This window comes from Camellia sinensis, chromosome 6 (assembly GCF_055761805.1).
Source record: "Camellia sinensis isolate YWXY chromosome 6, ASM5576180v1, whole genome shotgun sequence".
In the NCBI taxonomy this organism is placed as follows: domain Eukaryota; kingdom Viridiplantae; phylum Streptophyta; class Magnoliopsida; order Ericales; family Theaceae; genus Camellia; species Camellia sinensis.
Genome location: NC_138966.1, coordinates 189,460,685 through 189,482,932, shown reverse-complemented (window position 1 = coordinate 189,482,932; position 22,248 = coordinate 189,460,685). Strand labels below are relative to the sequence as shown.

Here is a 22,248-nt window from a genome sequence, read left to right as displayed (position 1 = left end):
AACAATATAAAAAATATATTATAAATTTAAAATTAAAATTTATATTTTAAATACAGCCATAGAGGCTCACACCCTTTTGTATACATTTCTCCAAATAAAAATACAACTTTTCGTCAAAAAAACAACCAAACAGTCTTGTTTGAAAACCCTCCAATGTGAGATGGACACCGTGTATGCATGTAAGGTCCCAGGTGTCTGAGAATGCATTTATTTGTAAACTCATCATCATCTCTCTGCCTCTCTCTCTTCCAAACCACCAAATCAGCAAATTTCAGTTCAATCCCTCTCTACACAAGGGCCATAATCTGCAAGTCCACCTTCAAAACCCTACATTTCAAACCCTAATTCCCAAAACCCCTAATTATCCCCCAATTCAACCCTCAATCTTCCAAAGTCAGGACCTTTTTTCAATCGTTGATGGGCACGATTAGGGTTTCCAAGGAAACCCTCAACCCCTCTTCTGTCTCCACCTCTTCTTCCACTTCTCGCACCGAAACTGTAAATGGGTCGCACGAATTCAAGATCACAGGGTACTCTCTCTCTAAGGGCATGGGAATCGGTAAGTACATACCTTCCGAGACTTTCATGGTTGGTGGGTACTTGTGGACAATCTATTTCTACCCAGATGGGAAGAGCGTCGAGGACAATGCTTCGCATGTCTCACTGTTCATCGCTCTCGCTAGCGAGGGCTCTGAGGTGAGAGCTTTGTTTGAATTGTCACTCATGGATCAGAGTGGTAATGGGAGGCACAAAGTTCACACCCATTTTGGCCGGGCGCTCGATACCGGTCCCTACACCCTCAAATACCGTGGAAGCATGTGGTAAGCTGTGTATATATATGTGTGTGTGTGTATTCATTGAATTTCAAATTTTTTTTATGTCTAATTCGTGTTAATCTTAGTCTCCATAGATTGTTATGAAGAATGGGAAAGTTTCTACAAATTGGCTATGTTTCAGTAAAGTAAAGCTAGTTTTACACTATGTTTGGCAAGCTAGGATAGAAAAGAAAAGAAATAATTGGTTAAGTTAAGAGAGAGAAGAAAATAAGAGAAAAGATTGTGTTTTTTTTTTTTTTTGAACTACATATAAAAAAAAAAGGCCCTCTTACAACCAATATTACTAAATAAACTTTGATGTTTTTATGCATCACAACACTTCTTAGAAAAGGAGGAACGATTATTGAGTACCAAGTGCTCTACTTTTGTAGGTCACAAAATGTTTATTGTTAGGAAACAAGAAAGGGTTATTGAATATCAAGTGCTCTAGTTTTGTAGATCACAAATTATGTATTTCTCTTTCAAGGGCATAGAACATTCATTTATTTTTCTTAATTTCTTAATCTGGTTTCTTTGCCTCTTTAATTTATATTGTAGTGTTTTATTATCTTCATGAGAGATTAGTTGTTAATTCTATGCTTCCATGATTGCAATTTCCTTTACTTAGTTGGATTAGTGTCTTCAATGGTTAGTTTTCATCCAAGTTTCATTATTTCAAATTGATATTATATATTACAGTGTGGTAATTTCTTCCCTTGTTCTTTGTGAGACCTCAAACAGAAGGTCTATTTGATGTAATATAGGCTTCTTTAATGTTGTGTGCTTTCTTCCTATTTTGGGGTTCACTTCATCTCTAGATGCTAAATTTATCAATTGAATTAATGTTTTTGTCTTTTGAATTTTTTCTTTTGCCTGTTCATATTTACATTTTGAATTGCAAATGGACTTCCTGAAGCAGAGTATAAGAAGCTCAAGGAAGGCTAAATTCAGAGAAGTGATAATACTTAGACATTAGTATGATTTCATAGAAAAACTAATAGAAATCTTCTACAATTATGTTTCTAGTATTATTAGAGTCTTATTTTATTATTATTTTTAGGTTTTCTAGGATTTTTAAGAGTAGGGGTATTTTGGTAATTGTATATTTACTGACATGACCTGTATGGGTCGCCCATAGGTTGTCTTGTGGGTCAAGTTATTTAATTAGTCTTTGTTTTTGTTTCTTATTTGGTCTTAAATTAGTTTTAGAAATTAAAGATATTTTAGTAGTTTCATTTTTTTTGTTCTAATTGGTTTAGGAAGTCTCCTAATCCTATATTAAGGCTTTTAATGCTTATAATTGATGGAGTTGATATTTTATAAAAAGTTGAGAGTTTTGAAGCTTCTTTATAGGTTATGTGATGCAATCAAATCCTAGGTGTGATGTCTAAGGAATTCTAGGAGTGATTCTTAGATCTATCTTCTTCTTCTCCTTTCTTCTTCTTTTTTGCTTTAGTTTACTATTCACAGCCTCATAACAGTCCCTAAACAGTGCTAAAATCCCATCTTTTCATGCTTAAACTCTTACCTATTTATTAACCTAAACAAATTCTACTTGTCCCCTATATTCTTATTGCAATTTCGGCCATAAAATCCAATTAAAATCAAACCCCAAAATCTGGATTTGCTGCTGTCCCTAATTGTCCTACATCAATTTGGTATTAGAGCTTAAGGTTTCACCACTATGTTCTTACAAAGTGGTAAGAGATCCTACGTGCCACAATATGTTATATACCCCATAACAAAGAAGTTCCAGATTTTGAAGGAAGAGATGATCCTATGATGTTCTTTAATGGGCTTGTTTCAATTGAGGAATATTTTGATTGCTATGATTGGACGGATGATCGAAAAGCAAGATTTGCCAAGATGAAACTTGTAGGTTTGGCACAACTTTGGTGGTATCGTGTTGAAGAATATATAAGAAGATTGGAATTGCCACCAATAAACACATGGCAAGAGATGAAAGCTAAGCTTCAAGAGAGGTATATACTTTCAAATAATCTTTTTGAGTCATGTGACCAATTTGTTAATTCAAGACATGGCAACACTTTCTTTGAAGAATCTATGCAAAGACTTGAGACACTTGACACTCGAAATCGAGTTTTGAAAGAATCATGTTGAAGACTTGCTAGATTTAAACCTACATTAAGCCCTATTATTAGGCAAGAAGTGCCACATCAGTAAAGATATAGCATGGAGTACACACAAGAAGTTGTACCAAGGCTGAAAGCTAGAGCTAAAGATCAAAAGCTTGTGCAATTGAAGCTATAAGTGAAGGAGAACAATCAAACCTTGCACAAGGTGAAAGATGACCAGATTTTGAAGGATAACAAGGCTCTTGCTAATGATCCAAAAGCACCCCGAAGAAGATCTAGTTATTACTAGAGTCCAAAGCGAGGAATTGGATGCTATGGAAGCTGTAGGGACTAAAGAATCGAAGCAACCGACTGCTAGTGTTTAGCAAAATATGCCTTTAAAGCATATGCTGAAGTTACAAGAGGATTGCAAAATTGAATTGCAAAACAACATTTTTGTTGAGAAAAAGATTAAGAATATGGAATCCATGTCTGTTGATGCAAATAGGAGCATTCAAATTGATTGTAAGCACTATATTACGAAGCCAAAAAAGAACGGAATGGATGATAGGGCAACTCAACACTTTGATCAATTCAAGGGTTCATCTTCTACCTTAATTGATTTTGTCATTCTAGATAAATTCAGCTTTAGAGCTGAAAATACCTTGTTGCTTTCTGTTAAGTGTTAGGGGTAATTTGGTCTTTATATATTATGCTTATTATTATAAATAGTTGTGTGTAAGGGGGGAAACCCTATGCTTTTGAATCGAGGAAATACAGCAGCTTCTCTCTCTCTCTCATTTTGCTTATGCTTCTTCTCTTTCTTCTTCTTCTTCTTCTTCTTCTTCTTCTTCTTATTTTCATCTATACATTCAACATGATATCAGAGCAATATCTTCCTCCTTGAAGATTGTTCCTTTCATTCTTCCCTTGTATCCTGGTACATCTACTGCCAAAAAAAAAAAATTTACAGTACGCTCAAAATTTAATGGGTAAACATCCTATAATCTCCTTTTGATGTTTTGGTCATTATTGATTGTTTTTTCAATTTTTTTTTGATTTTTTGTCAAAAATGGGTGATTTTTTGGAAGTTCCTGTTTGAACCTTTTTTGGTTGGTTTTGTCCCTTCCCCTCACTTCTTTGGGTGCCGACTGGACCTCTAGAGGGGAGTGTTGTCCCTGGTTTGAGGTATTTTGGCCCAACCTTGGCTTTTTTCTGCGTTTTGGATGGTCTGCTTCAGTTTTGAGGCTTGTAGTTGATCTGGTTGTTGTGTTCTAGGATAATCTTGCCCTGTTTCAGCCTTAAAAGGTGAGTTGCTGAGCTGGTTCAGTGTTTTTTGGATTTGTTTGATATTCTGCTTATGTTTTTGCACCATCTTTCTCTCATCTTATGGCTGCCAGCGAGGGTAAGGGTAAGGGCAAGAAGGAGAGGGGACTGAGTCGTGGTATGACTTTTGATGATAGTTCATTTCTCCAGATTAGTTCGGTCAAGCTTAGTGGTACCAATTACTTGTTTTGGTCTTGCTCTTGCAGTCTTACCATTGCCGCTCGACGGTTGACTAACTATATTACTGGTAGTACCCAGCAAGCTACTGAGGATAGTGCTTTATCTGCTTAATGGATTTCTGATAATGCTTTAGTTATGATTTGGCTAATCAATTCTATGGAGCCTACCATTAGTTGGACTTTTCTCTTGATGGATATTGCTCACAAGATCTGGATAGCCGCATCTCAGATGTATTCTCAACAGGGTAATGATGCACAGGCCTATGAATTGAGAAAGAAGATTAGGGGCTTGGATCAGAAGGATCGCTCTCTTGCCGTCTACTATGCAGAGTTGAGTGGTTTATGGCAAGAGCTTGATTACTACCAAGTTTCCAGCCAGTTTGCTCCATGGATGCCATTATGTTTTAGCAGGTTGTGGAGAAGGAGCGGGTGTGTGACTTTCTTGCTAGCCTGAATTTGGAGTATGATCAGATACGGGTCCAGGTGTTGGGTCGCTCTCCATTTCCCATACTGCGCGAGGCTTATGCATTGGTTCAGCAGGAGGAGAGTCGTCGTAGTGCTATGGTACATGTCCCTATTCAGGATCAATCAGCGATGATTGCAGCCCCAAAGTCACGTGACACTCTGCCTAGTCAGCAGCCTCCGAGTGGTGGTCAGGGCCCCTTGGTTGATCGAGACCGGTTGAAGTGTGATTATTGTGAGAAAGATAGACATGATAAAGAGCACTGTTGGAAGTTGCATGATCGGCCTAGTCGAGGGCGTGGTGGTGATGGTGGTGGTGTTCGTCCTCAAGCACATGTATCTGAGACTACTGCTAGTGCCTCGGGTGACACTGGTTCTCTTTCCCAGGATGAGCTTCACACTCTCTGACGGTTGATGGCTCAACTTGATTCTTCATCTACCTTAGCTCCTTCCTCTTCTGCCTTTTCCAACTTTGCCAACACAGGTATTTTAGATAGTGTACTTAGTACCTCTTTGTCGTCTCCTTGGATCATTGATTTCGGTGCTACAGATCACATGACGGGTAGTTCTAGTCTTTTTTATTTTTATTCCCTTGGTTTTGGGCGAGATAAGGTTAGAGTGGCTGATGGCACTTTATCCTCTATCTCCAGTAAGGGTTCAGTTCATTACAGTTCTTTGCTTTCTCTATCATCTGTTCTTCATGTTCCTAATTTTTCCACTAACTTACTTTCTGTTAGTGGCCTTACTACTGCTCTCAATTGCTCTGTAACCTTTTTTTCGACTCATTGTGTCTTTCAGGAACTGGCTACGGGGAAAATGATTGACAGTGATAGAGCACAAGGTGGCCTGTATTTTCTGGATGTCGTTCCTCCTCCATCAACTTTGTCCTCTCAGGCTCTTCAATCCACTTTTGGCTCCTCTCTTCGTCTTCTTCATCAGTAGCATCGTCGTTTGGGGCATCCTTCCTTTAGTATTCTAGAGAAACTTTTTCCTTCATTAGTTTGAGATTGTCCTAGGAATAACTTTGTTTGTGATGCTTGTGAGCTTGCTAAGCATAAACGTACTTGTTATCCTTCCATTAATAAAAGAAGTACTTTTCTTTTTATACTTATTCATACAAATGTGTGGGGTCCTTCCCTTGTGGTTTCTAGCTCTGGTTATCGGTGTTTTGTCACATTTATTGATTGTTATTCCCGTATGACTTGAATTTATTTACTTAGCACTAAAAATGAGGCTTTCTCGTGCTTCAAAATTTTTCATAAAATGGTGTCCAATCTCTTTAATGCTACTATCAAAATTCTTTAAAGTGATAATGGGATTGAATATGTTGATGGAGCTTTCAGGGCATACCTCGAGGAGCATGGCATTCTTTATCAAGCTAGTTGTGTTGGCACTCCTGAGCAGAATGGAGTTGCTGAACGCAAAAATGGCCACCTCCTTGAAGTTGCTCGCTCTCTCTTATTTACCATGAAAGTTCCTCAGTCATTTTGGGGGGATGCGGTTTTCACTGATGCTTACCTTATTAACCGTATGCCCTCGTGTCCTCAACTTCAAATTTCCTCTTGAACTTCCTATGGCCTATCCCATTTCGTCCCTTCCACCTTGGGTTTTTGGCAGTGTCTGTTTTGTCCATCTCCAACCTCGTACTCGTGGGAAGCTTGATCCTAAGGTTGTCTGGTGTGTCTTTCTTGGTTATTCTACTGCTTAGAAAGGCTACAAATGCTATGACCCTCACACTCGTAAGCTGTATGTTAGTATGGATGTCACCTTTCGTGAATCTAAGTCTTTTTACCCGTGTCCTCCGCTATCTCCTCAAGGGGAGAGTGTTACGGATGAGATTGCGGATACAACATCATATCAGCACGAGTTGTCTTTTTGCCTTCCTAATCAACGGGTTGTTATTTGTGGTGAGGGGGAGCCTAAGAGTTCTGTTGATGAGATTGATATCGGTGGTCATTTGGATAGAGTTGATCTTAAGACTTATCCACGGCGTCAAAAAGAGCAGACTTCTCTTGTGCTACTCGGTCAATCATCATCTCTCATGCCAGTTCCATACCCAGTTTCCACTGACTCTACAGGTAATGATCCTCAGCATATTTATTCACCAGTTGTTGATAGCCCTATTGCTAATGATTTGAGTCTTCCTATTGCTCTTAGAAAGGGGGTTAGAGCCTGTACTCAACACCCTATTTCTAAATTTGTGTCATATGATTCGTTGTCTCCTACATATCGTGCCTTTGTTTCGTCTCTTTTATCTGTGTGTATTCTGCAGGGTTGGAAAAAAGCTATAAATGATCCTAAGTGGAAGGTAACTATGGTAGAAGAGATGCGAGTTTTGAATAAAAACAACACTTGGGAGTTGGTGTCTCTTCCTAATGGAAAAAACCCAATTGGATGTAAGTGGGTGTTCACCATTAAACACAATGCAGATGGGACGATTGAACGGTATAAAGCAAGACTAGTGGCCAAAGGATTTACCTAGACATATGGAACAGACTATCAAGAAACTTTTGCTCCTGTAGCGAAGATGAATTCTATTCGAGCTATTCTTTCGTGTGCTGCTAATTTGGGATGGCCTTTATAGCAACTAGATGTGAAGAATGCCTTTCTTCATGGGATTTGGAGGAGGAGGTATATATGGATGTACCTCTTGGATTCTCATCTCAGACTACAGTTAGAAAGGTTTGTAGATTGAAGAAAGCTTTGTATGGTTTGAAACAATCTCCTTGAGCCTGATTTGGTAGATTCTTAAAGGCAATGCTGGGATTTTGGTATAAGCAAAGCAATGCAGATCACGTCTTATTTGCCAAACGCAATGTACATAAGGTAACAGTGCTTATTGTATATGTGGATGACATAGTTGTGACAAGTAATGATGAGGAAGAGTTAACTCATCTCAATATATAGTTAGCTAAGGAGTTTAAGATCAAAGACCTTGGTCCGTTGTGGTACTTTATTGGGATTGAAGTTGCCAGATGTGATAAAGGCATCTTTATTTCTTAGAGGAAATATATTCTAGATCATCTTGAGGAAATGGGCATGTTGGGCTGCAGACCATCTAATTTCCCGATTGAGACCAATTATCATCTTTGTAGTAGGGTTGGTGAGCTTGTGGAGAAGGAAAAGTACCAAAGACTTGTGGGAAGACTGATATATTTATCTCATACTCGGTCAGATATTGCCTATGCAGTTGGGATAGTGAGTCAGTTTATGCATGATCCTCGTGCAACTCATTTGGATGCAGTCTATTGCATTTTAAGATACCTTAAATCTGTCCTTGGAAAAGGAATTTTGTTCTCTAATCATGGTTACGAGAGGTTGGAAGCATTCACAGATGCAGATTGGGTAGGCTCTATAGATGACAGACGCTCTGCCTCCGGTTACTGTGCTTTTGTAAAGGGAAATCTTGTCGCTTGGTAGAGTAAGAAGCAGGCGGTAGTATCCAGATCTAGTGCTGAAGCTGAATACAGAGCTATAGCATATGGAACATGTGAACTGGTGTGGTTTCAATCTTTGTTGAGTGATATCGAGGCTTGATTGCAGTGATCCCATTACTTTGTATTGCAACAACAAGGCTACCATTAGTATTGCGCACAGTCTTGTTCAACATGACCGGGCTAAACATATTGAGATTGACAGACATTTCATTAAGAAGAAATTGAATAAGAATGTGATATGTATGCCTTTTGTTTAGTCTGAAGATCAACTGGCGGATGTTTTTCTAAGGGTCTTAGTAGTAAGGTCTTTCACCCCATTTGTTGCAAGTTGGGCATGAGAGACATCTTTGCGCTAACTTGAGGGGGAGTGTTAAGTGTTAGGGGTAGATTGGTCTTTATGTGTTATGCTTATTATTATAAATAATTGTGTGTAAGGGAAAAACCCTATGCTTTTAAATCAAGGAAATACAGCAGCTTCTCCCTCTCTCTCGTTTTGCTTCTTCTTCTTTTTTTTCTTCTTCTTCTTCTTCTCATCTGTACGTTCAACACTTTCATTGCTACCTCCAATGAAGAAGAGATGACGTTGCTAATTTGAAGATTTTAATGTGAAGCCATGGATGCAATTTCAAAACTTGTGGATTCTTATATGCCAACACTTCAAAACTCAAGGTCGAGTTTTTTTCAACCAAGGAAGAATGATGCAAAGTATAAGAAGCTTAAAGAAAGGCTAAATTCAGAGAAGTGATGATACTTGGACATTGGCATGATTTCACAGAGAAATTGATAGAAATCTTCTATAATTATGTTTCTAATATTATTAGAGTCTTATTTTATTATTATTTTTATGTTTTCTAGGATTTTTAAGGTTAGGGGTATTTTGATAATTTTATATTTACTGACATGGGCTGTATGGGTTGCCCATGAGTCGTTTTGTGGGTCAAGTTATTTAATTAGTCTTTGTTTTTATTTCTTATTTGATCTTAAATTAGTTTTAAAAATTAAAAATATTTTAGTAGTTTCATTTTTTTGTTCTAATTGATTTAGGAAGTCTCATATCTATACAAACCCTTGTAATGCTTATAATTGATGGAGTTGATATTTTATAAACAATTGAGAGCTTTGAAGCTTTTTTATGGGTTGTGTGATGTAATCAAATCCTGGGTGTGTGGCCTAAGGAATTCTAAGAGTGATTTTTAGATCTATCTTATTCTCTTATTTTTTTTTTTTTTTAATTTTTTAGTTTACTATTCGCGAGTTACTGTTCACAGCATCATACCAGCCCCTAAACAGTCCTAAAATCCCATCTTTTCATGGTTAAACTCTTACCTATTTATTACCCTAAACAAATCCTACTTGTCCCCTATATTCTTATTGCAATTACAGACATAAAATCCAACTAAAATCAAACCCAAAAGCCTAGATTTGTTGCTGTCCCTAATTGTCCTGCATCACTTCCCTTTTCAATTGGAAATGTTGGGAAGGGTAAGGCCGCAAATTGGGGGAGGGTTATCCCAGTCAAATGAGGTAGTGTATGAAAAAAGTTTGGAATATATGGCTCATTAGAAGTAATCTAGGAGGTGATTGAAAGATTTTGGCTAAAGAGCTAAAGAACTTAATATCATTTTGGTTCGAGGATAAAGATGAAGCTAGGCCTGTAGACAAATTGGATTAAAATTAAATGAGGGTGACTCTAATCCCATCAATTAAAGAAATTATTGTTTCAACCCAATTTGATAATTTAGATATGCTAGCTATCAAATAACAAATACGACAGTTCAGTTCATTCCATTAAGAATTACATACTAAGTCAATAAATATCTGAAAGATTAGACTTTCTGTATGATGGACAATGTTGCAGGAAGTGTTGAGTGAAAATCATCTATATATATATATGTGTGTGTGTGTGTGTTTTAATATCTCAGAAACCACATATACAAAACTGAGGGTAAGGCTACATACATCGATCTTGGATCCCTCTCTATATCCCGCTTCAGTGGGAGCTTGGTGCACTAGGTCATCCTTTTTTGATATATGTGAACTTGTAAATTTGTATGTGTAATTGTGCATAAGAAGATTATGTACAAAAATATGAAGCCATTTTAAAACCCAAAAAATCCTAAACTGACCAAATGGTAAAAACATTTTTGATTGAAATTTAAAAAGAGACTAGAGAGAGAACTAACCTAAGTGATTAAATTAGTCATTGCCACTTATCAATCATCTGCACAGAATTTCTCCAATCACTCTCAAGTGACGGAGAAAGAAACGGAGCAGGGAGTGGTAAAAGGGAGACCTTATTGTCATGTACTTATACAACTCTAGTTGGTATCATTGGATTGTTAAAAATCTAATGGTTGAGATGAATATTGTCTTACATAATTTATATGTACATATCATAAAGCCAATTCACTCATTGTCATATTACTTCAACCTAAGTCCACACCTTGTCCATTAATTATCGAATTTAATGGACTTGGATCATAATGGATTGGTCGGATCGAAACCACTTGCCATATTCAATTTATAGAAGCAATTTTGGGTTCATAATTTGATCCATTGTTAGGCCTAGGTGAAACTACTCAAACTCCTGATGGATATAGGTCCTTCAAAATTGCACTATTCACCTCGGACAGAGATTGGTTACAAAAATTTGCATTGCTCATGGCCACAACATCATACTGTGTCTTATTGGCTTGAAGGCATTTTACAATGAAGATGCTCAATGAAAATTTACTTTGTGTCTTGGTTGGATTAGTTTAGGAGGTTTAAGAAGCTAGAGTGATATTAATTTCCGTTGCATTTGAAAGTGTTGGGTAACTAAAAATCTTGAAAGTCACCAAATTATTTCATACTTGTTCTCTTGAGCTTTGTTTTGGGCACTGATTTTTTTTTAACTAGTGCTAATCTATGGTTTTTGTTCTTTATTATTTTTTGAAGTGGGAGTAGAATGACAGATAATTTTTTTTCAGAATTATACACAACTTAATATTTTTCCCTTTCTTTTTCATTTCAACTTGAAGAAATTAAGCACAATGTCTGCCTTGATGAGTTTTGAGGTCCTAGTTACCCAACATTCTCGTTTATGGTACATTGTACAGTTTGTACCAAATGGAAATCAGTCATTATTAGCAATCCCATGGTAGCTTAAATCTTTTAGACCAATCCAAATTGTGACACCAAAGGAAATTGCCAAATTATCTTCAATGTAAATGCTTTATTTTAATTGCAACTTGGTATGTGGTTATCATCATAAGCTAAATTCTCTATTAAAGTCCTTTGTTGAGGTGAATGGTATAATTCCTAAGGACCTATTGGTGTTGAGAGTTTGCACAATTTCATCTTCATCCTCCAACCAGAATGATTGTGTTCTTTCAAGGTCAAAGTAAATATATCACCTCCTTAGTTGCTTTTGATGAGCCATATGTTTTGTTAGAATAGGAAATATTAGAATAGGAAATAATTGATTGTATTCTTATTTATTCTCTTGATTGCTTAGAATTATGCTTGATGGCACTCCTGTAATTGCCCAGAATTATCAATGTAAAAGGGAATAAGTCTAACTCATTCCCTAACTCTTTCTATTTTCTAAAACTAAATGGTATCAGAGCCTAAACCCTAGCCCATACCTTCTTCCTGTCTGCCGGCAGCTCTTTCTTTCCCAAGAGCCCAGTCAGCCATAGTAGCCTCTCACCAGGCCGTCTTCTGTCATCCCACAGTCCATCCAGGCCATCGTCAATCCACTAGGAGGTTTGTCGGCACTCCAGGGCCTCACCCAAGCCATCGTCAGTCCACTAGGGGGTCTGTCGGCAGCTTCTCTGGCACCTTAGGGGCTGTTGACAGCCCCTCTGGTTTCCTTGGCTTTTGTCAGCATCTCCTAGGCTACTGTCGACTCTTTCCCAATGTAGACTTTCTCTCGATTATAGTTAGTGTGTTCTTCTCTCTCTCTCTCTCTCTCTTTTCTTGTAATGGATCGTTAGTTGCATTAAAAAAAAAAAAAAAAAAAAAAAAAAAAAATTGATTCTTAATTCTTTATAAGTTTCTAGTTACTATTGTACTTGTTCCTCCACTCTTATCTTCCGAGTTTGTGATTAGCATTGTGGTTGAGGGATAGGTAGTAATGTCCCATGGCAGATTTGACTAGTGAATCTATTGCCTCTCAGCCCTCCCAGGGCAAGAATTCTGTCATCCCTTCTGCTATGATTGATACCCTCCACACTGGCCTTAGAATCACCACCTCTTTATTCAATGGTCAAAATTACCTAGCGTGGTCACAAAGTCTGACTATTTTCTTGAAGAGCAAGGGGAAGATGGGATATTTTAATGGGCGGGTTTAGGCACCCAGTATCACCAACCCTCATTATGACTAGTGGGTGATCACTAATTCTCTGATTATAGGCTGGTTGATCCATTCTATGGTTCCGGAGATTGGAGAAGGCTACTTATCTATGGACACTGCCCAGGATATTTGGGAGGCCGTAGCAACTACTTACTCCAGGAAGGGCAACTTCTCACAGGCTTTCGAGTTACATCGCTCCATTGAAAGGTCGGTACAAGGTGAGCAGACTATCCTCCAGTATTTTACCTTCCTTACCAATGGGTGGAGGCGACTTGATCACCTTCAGGATTACAAGCCTATCTGTTTGCTGGTTACCAGAAGTTTGTGGCACAAGGGCGGGTTTTCACGTTCTTGGAAGGCCTAAATGTGGAGTATGATCCGGTTTGGAGCAGAGTACTTGGCATGGATGTGCTTTCTTTTCTCCAGGAAGCCTTTGCTTTTGTCTAGAATGAAGAGAGTCGTTGTTTTGTGATGTTTCCTTCTGCTACTATTGATCGCTCGGCCTTGGTTTTTGCACCCTCTTGCGATGGCGATCATGTGAGTCGTGGTTCTCGTCCTTCCTCTGAGAAGAATAATATTTACTATTACTACTGTTGTCGACCTCGCCACACACGAGAGACTTGTTGGAAGCTGCATGGCACTCCCTCTGGTGGCCGAGGCGACCGTCTTGGTACTCGAGGGGGTCGGTCTAGTACTAGAGACCGTGGGGCCAATGCATGAGCCCATTTTTCAGACATTGTTGAGCCACCATCTTCATCTCTAGTTGTCTCCTCCATTGTTGATGTTTCGGGAGTATTTGCCTCGGATTTTGAGATTGCTCTTAGCCACTTGCTAGACCGTCGAGCCTTCACTTCTGCTACAGGTGCACCCTCTTCTTCCTTTGCCAATTCAAGTAACTTGGCTTCCTCTCCATGTGCAGTGCTATCTCTTACGACTGTATCATGGATTATTGATTCCGGTGCTTCCGACCATATGTCTGGCTCCTCTAATTTATTTTCAGAGTATAATCCCTCCTTAGGTCAAGGAAAAAGTGCGTATTTCTGATGGTACCATTTCGTTTGTGTCAGGGAAAGGTTTAATTCATACCACCTCTTCCCTTCCTTTGTCTTCTGCCCTCCACATTCTCAATTTCAGTGTTAATCTTTTATCTTTGAGTCGTATTACTCGTGACTTAAATTGTAGCGTGACATTTTTTCCTGATCGTTGTCTTTTTCGGGACCTTATCACAAGGAAGAAGATTGGTAGTGGTAGAGAGGAACATGGGCTCTACATTCTGGATCAGACAGACAAGCTGGCTAATTCATCTATTCAGCTACCATCCACCAAGGAAAACATTTGGCTGTGGCACTGTCGCTTAGGACATCCCTCTTTTTTATTACTTAAGCATTTATTTCCCTTTTGTTTTTGAGAAAAATAATGTGTCAGATTTTCAATGTGAGTCTTGTCAACTTGGAAAACATTACAGAGCCTCTTTTGCTCCTTCTATTCATAAAAGTTTAGTTCTCTTTTCTTTGATTCATTTTAATGTATGAGGTCCATCCCGTTTTGTGTCTTTAACCGGTCAAAAATGGTTTGTTACCTTCATAGATGATTGTTCCAGGGCCACTTGGGTCTATTTAATGAAGGATAAAACTGATGTTTTTTCTGTGTTTCAAAACTTCCATAAAATGGATTGTACTCAGTTTGGGCGGTTGTCAAAATTGTACATTCTGATAATGGGGGAGAATATATTGACTCTAGTCTTGCCACTTACTTCGCCACACATGGCATTGTTCACCAAACTTCATGCACTAATACCCCTCAACAAAATGGTGTTGCATAACGCAGAAATAGCCATCTCCTTGATGTCGCTCGTTGTCTATCCTTTGAGATGCGGGTTCCTCAATCCTATTAAGGGGAAGCGGTTCTCACTATCGCTTATTTGATTAATCGTCGTTGTACCGAAGTCCTTCAAAAACAAACACCTCTTCAAGTTTTGTTCGAGTCTATCTCTTTCGGGTTCTCCATTTCTCCTAAGATCTTTGGTTGTATTTGCTTTGTCCATAATCATTCTCCCACTCATGGTAAATTGGATCCTAGGTCACTTAAGTGTGTTTTTCTAGGTGCTTCAGTCACCCAAAAAGGGTTATACGTGTTATCACCCTCCCACTCGTAAATGGTTTGTCTTCATGGATGTCACATTCTTTAAGTCTCAGCCTTATTTTTCAACTTCTCCGTTATCCCAGTCATCTCTCCCAGGGGAGCCTTGGTGTGAAGAGATTCATGTTCCACCTGTTTCTCTTCCGCCAGTTGTTGAAAAGATAGAGGATGATGAGCCAGCGATTGTTGAGGACAAGGAAGCAGTCAAAATTTATATCAGTGCAAGGACAGACAATAAGTCACCTGGATGCAAGAGCCTACTCTCCCTCCACTACTGTCAACTTCTTCTCTGGATGAGTGTCCAGAGTCAACCTCATCTCCTAAGAGTCCAGGTAATTCTAATTCTAGTACTCCTATTCTTGATGTCTCAAATCATGATGTTCCCATTGCTAATAGAAAGGGAGTTTGGTCATGTACTTAGCATTTATTACTAGTCATGTCTCTTATTCTAATCTGTCTTCCTCATATAAAGCCTTTCTGTCTAAAGTGTTTTCTGTGAGTCCACCAATTTTCAGAATGCTCTCTCTATTCCTAAATGGAAACATGCCATGATGGAAGAGATAAGAACTCTCAGCAAGAGTGACACTTGGGAGTTAATAGAGTTACTTAGAGGAAAAAATCCAATTGCGTGTAAGTAGGTGTACACTGTAAAACACAAAGCAGATAGTTCCATAGAACGGTACAAAGTAAGATTAGTTGCTAAGGGTTTCACTTAGACTTATGGGGTAGATTACCAGGAGACATTTGCACCGGTTGCTAAGATGAACTCTGTGAGAATCTTAGCCTGCGTTTGGTTGTGTTTTGTAATTATGATTTGAGAGTATGAGTTGTATTTTGAGTTTGTGAGGTTTGGAATTATAATTTGAGTGTAGAAAATTTGTTTGGTAAAGAGTTTTGAAAATAGTTTTAAAAAGAGTTTTGATTTGAGTGAGGAATTGTTGATGTGACATTTGATATTTGATACAAAAATTTACAACTCATAACTAAACATACAACTCAAAATTATTTTAAAGCACAAAAAAAATTTAAAAAATTTAAAAAAATGTTTTTTTCGATTATACAAAAATTAACATATCAATTGCAAAAGAAATAAAAAATAAAAAAATCACTATTCCGGTCAACCGGCCGGACGTTTCGTCAGGCAAAATTTTCAAAAAAAAATTCTAAAAAGCGCGGCTGAGAAAGCGGCTGAGACAGAGCTCTCCGCAGAGCTTTCGAAATGTGATTCTAAAACACTAAACAAACATCATATTCAAACTCTGGTGTAGAAAACTAGTTTGAAAACATAAACAAACAGAGCCTTACTCTCTCTTGCTGTAAATTTGGATTGGTCACTTCATTAGTTTGATGTGAAAAATGTCTTCTTTCATGGAGACCTAGCAGAAGAGGTCTATATGGATATTCCTTCTGGTTTTGCGGATGTCAAGTCCAAAGGGAAAGTATGCAAGCTTTGAAAGTCACTTTATGGACTAAAGCAGTCCCCTAGGGCTTGGTTTGAAAGGTTTGCTCAAGTTATGCTGAAATATGGGTTCAAGCAGAGTCAAGCTGATCACACTTTGTTTGTGAAACACTTCTCACATGGTAAGACCATAGCTCTCATTGTTTAAGATGATGATATTGTTCTGACAGGGGATGACGTTGAGGAGATCCTTTGGTTGAAGGAATACTTAGCCAAGGAGTTTGAAATCAAAGACTTGGGTAGTTTGAAGTATTTTTTGGGTATTGAAGTAGCTAGGAGCAAGGATGGCATCTTTATATGTCTAAGAAAGTATGTGCTTGACTTGCTAAAGGAAACTAGACTGCTTGGAGGTAGACCATGTGATACACCTCTAGAACCAGACTAGAAACTCAGTGAGAATCAAGAGGGAGAGCCAGTGGACAAGGGGAGATACCAAAGACTAGTGGGCAAGCTCATATATTTATCTCACTCGCGTCCAAACATTGCCATTGCCGGGAACAAGGTGAGCCAGTTTATGCATGCTCCTAAGACCTCCCATTTAGAGGCAGTTATGAGAATCCTGAGATACCTGAAGTCTTCTCCTGGAAAGAGTCTTTGCTTCTCAACACATGACCATCTCAGTGTGGAGGCATTTACTAATGTAGATTGGGCAAGATCAGTCACTGACAGACGATCAACTTCTGGATATTGCACATTTGTTGGTGGCAACCTAGACACATGGCGAAATAAGAAACAGAATGTGGTTGCTTGATCTAGTGTTGAGGCGGAATTTAGGGTTATGGCTCAAGGTGTATGTGAGTTATTATGGATTAAACTATTGTTGGGAGACTTAGGAATTCATTAGATTGACTCCATGCGACTATACTGTGACAACAAGGCTGCAATCAACATAGCTCATAATCCAATTCAGCAAGATAGAACTAAGCATGTGGAGATTGATAGGCACTTCATCAAGGAAAAATTCACTAGTGGCACTATATGTATTCCATTTGTGAAGATTGGCGACCAACTAGCTAATGTTCTTACCAAGGGACTAGGGAGCAAATCCTTTCATGGCATTCTCAACAAGCTGGGTATGAGAGATATCTTCGCACCAGCTTGAGGGGGAGTGTTAGAATAGGAAATAATTGATCGCTCAGAATTATCAATATAAAAGGGAATAAGGTCTAACTCATTCCCTAACTCTTTCTCTTCTCTAAAACTACACGTTTTACACTTTTCAATACATTCCTCCAATTTTATGCTATTTTGTACAACTCTGTAGCCCGCTTAATATACATTAATTGGTTCTCCCAACTTAAATAAGTTCCTCTTGGTTGCAAGGGGAAGCCTTTTACAGCAGTTGCTTTAGCTTCATATGTACCAACTACCCAGATGGTTTCATTATGTTGCAAATCACATCCAACATTGAATGTTGACCTGCAATTATCACCAGTAGGTTCAAATGGAGTATTGGCATTGTTTATACCTTGAAATTACATATATTTTTTGGAATTTTATTTTTGTTAAACCTCCTTAGGCCTACCAGGTTTGCACAGGGTTTTGGTAGCAGCCATCGTTAAAGTTATTAGTGTGTTACAAACCCATTATGGTTTACAGTACAGGACCTAATGTTAGCATCCATTACAAAGTCATAATGGCTATTATGGTGCTTTTATTTTACTATCAAAAAAAAAAAAAAAAAAAAAAGAGAGAGAAAAAACAAAGGAGTTACGGTGCCGTTATATGAGGTCAACTTACTAATGAAAGGAAAAAAGAGGAAGAGGAGTAGGAGATGGAGGTGGAGGAAAATGAATATTTTGATATCATGGCCAACCACATCAATTTTGTGATATTCTTCTACTTGTTCAAAAATGCTTCAATTTTCCATTTTTCTTTCTTGTGGCAGGTGTATGTTGCTATCACACTACCTTGATCCTAGGTTGAATAGGGCCTATGTAGTTGAGGAAAGCTATGTGGGGGGCTAGTTGTGCTAGCCTATTTTATTTAAATAAAGAAGGTTTGGACTTGGCCTACACTAGGTATTGCTCATTGATCTTGGTTAGTCCACATAGTATGCTGGATATAAAATATTTTTAAGCATATCGGTTGCTTTCACACTACCTTGATCCTAGGTTGGATAGGGCCTATGGCCTATGTAGTTGAGGAAGGCTGTGTGGGGGGCTAGTTGTGCTGGCCTATTTTATTTAAATAAAGAATGTTTGGACTTGGCCTACTCTAGGTATTGCTTGCTCATTGATCTTGGTTTGTCCATGTAGTTGGCTGGACAAAAAATATTTTTAAGATTATGAGTTGGGCTTAAGTTTGATGTGGAACAAAAAAGCACAATCCACTATAGAAGCCCTAATTTTACACAAGTTGTAGCAAGAGCTTCGAGTTTATAGGCTATAAATCTATTTTTTTCTTCTTCTTTTTCCTTGCTGCAACTCAACTTAACTCAACTATTGCTTGTTTTCATTCTCTAAGATTGATTGTTGATTACATCAATCGATGTACCCATACCTACGCCCATACCCGTATCCGTGCTTCATATGATTGATGGATTTGTTTGTCATTGCAGGGGTTATAAACGCTTTTACAAAAGAACTGCTTTAGAAACATCAGACTACCTTAAAGATGATTGCCTCTTGATTCAATGCACTGTTGGTGTCATTAAGTCACAAACTGAGGGACCTAAAATTTACACCATATCATTGCCAGCTTCTGATATTGGACAGCATTTTGGATGGCTCTTAGAAAGTGGAGAGGGAACTGACGTAAATTTTGAAGTTGATGGTGAAACCTTTGCTGCCCACAAGTTGGTGCTTGCGGCACGCTCTCCTGTGTTCAAGGCACAACTTTTTGGTCCACTGAAGGACCGTAATACTGAGTGCATTAAAGTTGAGGAAATGGAGGCACCTGTTTTTAAGGTTATTCAATCTCAATCTCTCTCTCTCCAAGGTTCTGCTAGTACTGTTTGTTTTCTTTTAGTTTGTACATGTTAGCACTCGTATGAATTCTGATAAGTTACAAAAAATGTGTGTATGTAACATTGGCTACACATGCATTTATCACCGTGGCTACTTAAACTAGTGAACTTCATTAACTCTGTGTTATGTCTATTTTATGCTTCTGCAAGTATTTTTGATGCTGTCTAACTTCACATGTACATCCAGTGGAGCTTATATGAACAGTTTTAGTTCTTGTAATCCTTGCTCTGTGAATTTTACAATTCTGTCGTACTAAAGCATGATTTTATATCCTCGAATGTATACCTGGATTCTTCTTATTAAGATGCTGCTTTTGCCAGCAAATCTTAATCCACTAAGGGTTGCCCTCCTCTTGATGCTTTTCCTTTCTTACGCTAACTATGATTGCTTCTTGCCCATAACTTGACATGATAACATTTTATTTCATATCATATTTCTTACAAAATTAGTTAGAAATAGTTTTGCTTTCTACAAATAGAGGTCCATCGTTGATTCAGTGTGGTCAATATTTAAGAAGTTTTTTGGGTGAATATTTAAGAAGTTAATTAGGTTTATCAGTGGCATGGCACCTGCTTACTAAATATCTTGACAATTCCATGCCTGGATACCAATGCTTTTCAATATGCATCCTTAAATTTCCCTAAAATCATGATTATTCTGTTTCTATGCATTTAGACCTTATTGCAAGAATTAAATGTTCTGTCCTGTCCTGTCTTATGATTCTTCTCTGAGGCATAAAAAAATGCTGGGTTTTGCTAAGGTCTGTTTGCTCCCACAACTATGCATCGGGATTAAGCGAGTTTGCACAAATGTAACTTATTATTATCTCTTTTTATTGTTGGCTATGTGCAGGCTTTACTCCATTTTATATACTGGGATTCTCTACCTGACATGCAACAACTTGCGGGTCTGAATTCTAAGTGGGCTTCTACACTGGTGGCTCAGCATCTGCTTGCAGCAGCTGACCGATATGGACTTGACAGACTCAGATTGCTATGTGAAGCTAAACTTTGCGAGGAGGTTGCCATCAACACTGTAGCAACAACTTTAGCTTTGGCAGAGCAGCATCATTGTTTCCAGTTGAAAGCTGTATGTCTCAAATTTGTAGCATTACCTGAAAACTTGAAAGGTAATATTGTCGATGCCCCCTTGTTTTGAATTTTTTCGGATGTGTTTAGAAAACTGTAGTTGCTACGAATACATTGTAGAACCACACGACATTTTTAAATGCTGCTCTCAATAGTATCTTTTGTTGATAGTTTCTTGTTTGTTTTTAGTGGCTGCCTTCTAGGATGGTTGTCTGGGGGTGGCAATGGGGCTTACCTATGTCATGTTCATGTCCTTTGGAAACAAAGGTACAATAAAAAGCATGGTTGCTTGCTTTGACTGAGGAATGCATAATTTTTAAAGGAATACATAATTGCATGAACAGTGATCTTTTAGGGAGGGTGGAACAAGGCCCTGGCAAGATATGGCTTATCCTTGTATGTTCTACTTGTCTGTCTCATCCATTCATTTTTAGCAAGAAGTCATGTTTGACTGTCCTTTTAGGCCAAGTGGTAACCCTGTGTTGTCTCTCAACCTTTGTTTTAGGGATTCATGTTCGCTTGTTTTCTTCATGACTAACCCAAAAAGTAAATACAAAATAAATAAATGAAATGTCATGTGGTTGTACTTAACTTTCCTTTGTTCTTGATAGATAACGCTACAAAACTAATAAAGAGCCAACTGTTTCTGAAGCCGCAGTATTTATTAAATAACCTAATTGAATTATCCAATTCCTATCTTGATATAATCATGATATGACTGAAGGTCTATGTTCTGTTTTCAGCTGTGATGCAAACAGAGGGGTTTGAATATTTGAAGGAAAGCTGTCCCTCTGTCCTGACCGAACTGCTGGAATATGTAGCTAGCCTTGGCGAGCATTCTGTCATTTCGTATGGATTCAGGAATGAAACCGGACTTGATGGTAGTGATGTGAATGGAAGGCGGGTAAAGCAAAGGATATACTGATTACTGACAACAGACAGTTTGCATCATTCACCGTCCATTGATGATTGAAAGAGGTGATAGGATTTAGATAATTTGAATTGCACTATCACTAGGCAATTTATATAGGAAACTTGATGAGTTCCTTTAGTAGATGCATTTAAATGTGAAAGGTTAGCAGTTTTGCTTTCTGATATTTATAGAACATGGCTTTGGAACTTTTTATTTTGTATGTTTTTAATTGTGTAATTTGAGTTTCTTGGATACTGAGATGCTCCTTTTAAATCTATGCATTTAAGCAGACTATGTGTTGAAATTTTTACTCTCTCTCTCCTCTTTTTTTGCTCATTGGCCAGTATGGTCCGATTGTAAGATTGAATTTTTGAAAATTCAATTGACTGAAGAGTCAAAAAAATTGACAACTTTCAGTATACTTAAAGGACATTATCACTGGAATGTTATTCCTTTTGGTTTAAATATAGTACCACAGGTATTTCAACAGTGGATGGATACAATCTTTAAAGGTCTTAAAGATTGTAGTGTAGTTTATATTGATGAGATATTTATCTTTTCTAAAATCCGGGCAGAGCATAAGCAATATTTAAAATTACTTTGTGAAAAATTCTACTGAAGGGTTTTAATGCCCTAGTAGTGGAAAGAATGGTTTGCACACAATCACCATATCTATTTGCCAATATCACTCCTCCAGGTGGAATGCAGTGCTCTGCTTCCTAGTCCTGCAGTTCAGGATCAAAACTGTAAAAGAAATTTCAGCACAAATTTGCTTGGATTCCATTGCATGGGGAATTATTTTGTGGCTTGATTTATTGATTTCACAAGGTAGCTGTACCTTGATTATCCCCAAAGAAACCTTCATTGAAGTCTTATGTTTTCCGAAACAAAAAAGGAAAGTTTGAAACCATTGATATTTTTATATTGTTTCTTTAAAAGTAGGTTATTTTAAAAAAATAAAAATTCTTGGCACACTTTGAGCAGGTTGCCAAACAGCTGTGTTTTTCTGAAAATAAAAACAGAAAATGGAAACACAACCAGACGATAAAC

The 22,248-nt window shown here is 37.9% G+C and overlaps 1 protein-coding gene and 1 long non-coding RNA gene across 2 annotated transcripts; both read left to right on the top strand.

The window, feature by feature from the left end:
* Positions 1-78: 78 nt before the first annotated feature.
* On the top strand, positions 79-21,502 carry LOC114262627 (BTB/POZ and MATH domain-containing protein 2-like). The gene is made up of 4 exons (XM_082872873.1): positions 79-821; positions 18,789-19,137; positions 20,050-20,326; positions 21,029-21,502. Exons 1-4 carry the CDS (start codon positions 418-420, stop codon positions 21,208-21,210), a joined length of 1,212 nt encoding a protein of 403 aa, XP_082728999.1. The 5' UTR covers positions 79-417; the 3' UTR covers positions 21,211-21,502.
* On the top strand, positions 3,939-5,978 carry LOC145792169 (uncharacterized). The gene is made up of 2 exons (XR_014331369.1): positions 3,939-5,341; positions 5,656-5,978. It is a non-coding gene; the product is annotated as an uncharacterized LOC145792169 (long non-coding RNA).
* Positions 21,503-22,248: the final 746 nt, after the last annotated feature.

Bases quoted from the DNA above. Each gene is read 5' to 3' on its own strand.
- LOC114262627 (XM_082872873.1), top strand. From the start codon at position 418: ATGGGCACGATTAGGGTTTCCAAGGAAACCCTCAACCCCTCTTCTGTC. The intron at 822-18,788 runs GTAAGCTGTGTA...TTGTCATTGCAG, and splicing joins AAATACCGTGGAAGCATGTG to GGGTTATAAACGCTTTTACA. The intron at 19,138-20,049 runs GTTATTCAATCT...GGCTATGTGCAG, and splicing joins TGGAGGCACCTGTTTTTAAG to GCTTTACTCCATTTTATATA.